We start from the raw sequence: 3,222 nt of genomic DNA, 5'->3' as shown, positions 1-3,222 counted from the left end.
TCCCAGCCTCTCTCTTTCTCCTTCCCCTTCCGTGCCTCTCCACCTTTCTCCACACACCCCGGTGAGGCTGGCAGCAGAAGAGCCCTCCTCTGCAGCAGACGAGGTGCAGCCGGATCCAAAGGAGAAAGGTAAACACTGAAAGCAGAGGGGCTGGGAGGTCAGGGGAGACAAAGGGGGCCAGGGCTATGAAAACCTTGGTGCGATGGCTCCTCCTTGTCTGCGTGCTGGGTTGGAAACGGCAGCTGAGATGGGAGAGAGAGTCTTGGTCGATGTGACTAAACTGTAGTGGACTTGTAAAGCTCCAGTAATTGCCCTCCAGCTGGGTGGCTTCCAGTACTAGATGGAGGATGTGAGCTGGGAACTACACAGGTAAAATGCTGTGGCTTTGGGGTATTGTAACCTGCAGCCCCAGGGTCTAGAAGAGCATGTCTCGTGGTGAGTTAGGGTGCTGTTGGATTCTTTTAAAAATTTCTCAAAAAATGTCTTTTCCCTGCTAGAGGAGGGCAGCCCTTCGCCAGTCCTGGCCTTTGCTTCTTCTCCTCGACCCAACCACAGCTACATGTTTAAACGGGAACCTCCCGAGGGATGTGAGAAGGTCCGGGCCTTTGAAGAAGCTTTGTAAGTATGAGGAGTTGTTGGCAGAAGAGAACTGACGGGAGGTTGGTCCTGTGGGAGGGTGCTGGGGTGGGGGCAGCTGAAGCTTCTGTTGCTGCAATTGCCACCCTGACCCTGTTCTAAAAATAGGGAGCAGCCTCTAGGAAAAACTCCCAACCAGAATGTGGCTGCTCAGCCCCTGGTGAGAAGAGCTGAAAGCTGAACTGCAAACCTTCAGACACGCTCGGGAAGGATCTTGTGATTCCTTGCCCTTCCCAGGCAGTAGGTATTTCTTGGCCAGCAGAGCCTCTTGAGAAGAAGAGGTGGTTCTCCTATAAATAAATGTGCTTTCAAAACGAAACGGCTCTTCATGCTGCTCTGTACCTGAAGAGCGATCCAGCTCACAGAGGCAGGTCAGCTTTTAGTCAGGCTCTTGGAAGAGTGCACAACTCCAGGTGTTTTCCCTGTGGCTGCTCGGTGCCCTTGGGAGTGTCTGTTCCTAATCATGTCCACTAATCATGTTCCTCATCATGTCTCTCTCCTTCAGCTCCCCCAGCCCTGATCAGCCTTTTCAGCCTTCCTGCCCAGATAAGAACAAAGTGCACTTCAACCCCACCGGTTCTGCCTTCTGCCCCGTCAGCCTGGTGAAGCCCCTCTTCCCAAATGTGGGCTTCCTCTTCAGGGGTTTCCCAGCTTCTTCCAGCCCTGGCACGGGCACGTTTACATCCTGCCAGCCCACAGCCCCCGCCCCGTTCCTTGGGGTGCGGAAAGACGCTGCAGTAGATGGCTTCAGCGAGGTGTCCAAGTCTCCTTCACTGAATTACGAACACTGGAAGCGCGGCCAGCCAGAGGAGAGCGTTGTCTTCCACAGCTCTCTCATGGTGTGACGCCTTTGGGAAAGCTAGCCAGCCATAGCAGCTCTGGCTCCTCGGTGCGTCTCTGCCAGCCCGTGGAGCCTAGTGCCTTGAAGGGTGGGACGTGACAGCCGAGAGGCAGCCCTGGGATTGAGAACCACGACCGGCTTCTTCTGAGGGTGACAGAAACTGTGAAGTACAGTGTGCCACGGGACTCCTCGCTGCTGGAGAGGCTTGTTTCTCTGAGCCTCCCCTGTTCAAAGCACTTTCCTGTGTTGATTTGTCTTTGTTTCCTGTGTGATTGTTTTGCTGGTGAAGAGCAGGCGGGCACTGCTGCGGGGAGCAGAGGCAAACTCATGCTCCGTGGCTCTGTGAACAAGGTTAAGCTGGGAGAATTCAGGTGGGGCTTCCTTAGCACCCCTCACCCCTGTGGCTGTCTGGGATTCCTGAACCCTGGGGAGTGGGAAGTGGGGAGAAGGGGCCTGTGGGATGTATGAGAGCAGAAAATGTTGTGTGTCTGCGCTGTAAAGAGACAGCTCATCTCCCTCAGAGCACGGAGGGGGCTGGAGAGCAGTGGATCCCTGACCGTGCCTTCCCTGGACACCTGTACCTCTCGAAACAAGCCTGGAGCTTTAAGAGTGCTGTGCTGAGAGGGGAGAGTGCAGGTGACTAACCGCAGGCTTCCACAGGTCTGTGCTGTGGGAAGCTTGTGTGACTGAGGGTGAAGGAGGCATTGAGGCGTGAGCTGCCTGCCGCATTCCCTGTGCGTGGACAGGGGCCTTCCAGGTGCCTTGGCTGCAGGAAGAGGCAGGGGTGGAAGTGAAAACTGGGGGTGCACAAAGGCCCCTGCTCGAGGGGGGGTTGTTGCTGCTGTAGAGAAACTACTGCTGCTTTCCAGCGTGAGCGCGGGCAGCCTGGCTGGGGCTGGAGCCCTGGGGTGGGACGGGTGGAAGCGGGGGGCCGGGACCCCTCTGCCTCGCTGGGGGCCAGACTTTGAGGACGGAGCTGTGACCGCAGCTGGGCAGGAGTCTGAAGCGCTGCTGCGTCCTGCGGCGCTATCCCAACGCGATGCCTTAGAAGGTGAAGCGATAACACAGGAATGTTGATTGTAAAGCCTCCTGACAACAAAAGTATTTGATTTTTGTGTTCTGTTGCAAAGGCTCTGGGTTGCATTGAAGAAGCCTATTTTCTTGTATCTGTTGTAGAAACTCTATTTTCTTCCAAAGACACTATTTTTGCAGCTGTTTGAAATTTGTATTTTATGTATCTATTGCAAAGCTTAAAGGAAGAATGTTAGCTTTGGAGTTCCTGTCTTGTGTTTAGAGGGTTGGGGTTTGTTGTTTTTTTTTTGCAGATGCTGGTATTGCCAGTTAAGAGGAAACAAAATAAATATTTCGGACATCCAAAGTTCTTCAGGATTTCTGATCTATTGAGTCTAAACTGGAGTCTTTGGAGAGTTCAGCAGACAGATGTTGAAGCCATGAACGGGCTGAGAGCTGGGGTTTCATCCTGCCCGGCTGGGGCTCACCGGGAGGGTGCTGGCGCTCAGGTGTCCCGGCAGAGGACACGGGACTCGCTGGTGCCCAGCTGAGGCCGAGGGGCAGCAGGCGTCGGACGTTAACGGGCTGAAGGCGAGCTCCCTGCAGCAGCGTGGAGGCGGCTGCTAAATGGGGCTGGGGAAAGGAAGCGCAGGCGGCTGGAGGAAGACGCCTGCAGGTGTAAAGTGCCGCATCCTCCGCCCGGGGCGCAGAACCCTCGGGGGCGGATTTCGGCA

General features: G+C 55.3%; 1 protein-coding gene across 1 annotated transcript in view; it reads left to right on the top strand.

The window, feature by feature from the left end:
• FAM117A (family with sequence similarity 117, member A) overlaps positions 1-1,481 on the top strand; it is a gene marked incomplete at its 5' end in the record, with an annotated part of 6,994 nt that extends 5,513 nt beyond the window's left edge. Inside the window, 5 exon segments of the mRNA XM_009701428.1 lie at positions 10-132; positions 472-618; positions 1,142-1,307; positions 1,309-1,355; positions 1,388-1,481. Of these exon segments, the coding sequence (XP_009699730.1) occupies positions 10-132; positions 472-618; positions 1,142-1,307; positions 1,309-1,355; positions 1,388-1,481 (577 nt within the window).
• Between the last annotated feature and the right edge of the window lie 1,741 nt (positions 1,482-3,222).

Source organism: Cariama cristata, unplaced genomic scaffold (genome assembly GCF_000690535.1).
Source record: "Cariama cristata isolate BGI_N322 unplaced genomic scaffold, ASM69053v1 scaffold38915, whole genome shotgun sequence".
Classification (NCBI taxonomy): domain Eukaryota; kingdom Metazoa; phylum Chordata; class Aves; order Cariamiformes; family Cariamidae; genus Cariama; species Cariama cristata.
This window is presented reverse-complemented; position numbering and strand designations above follow the sequence as displayed.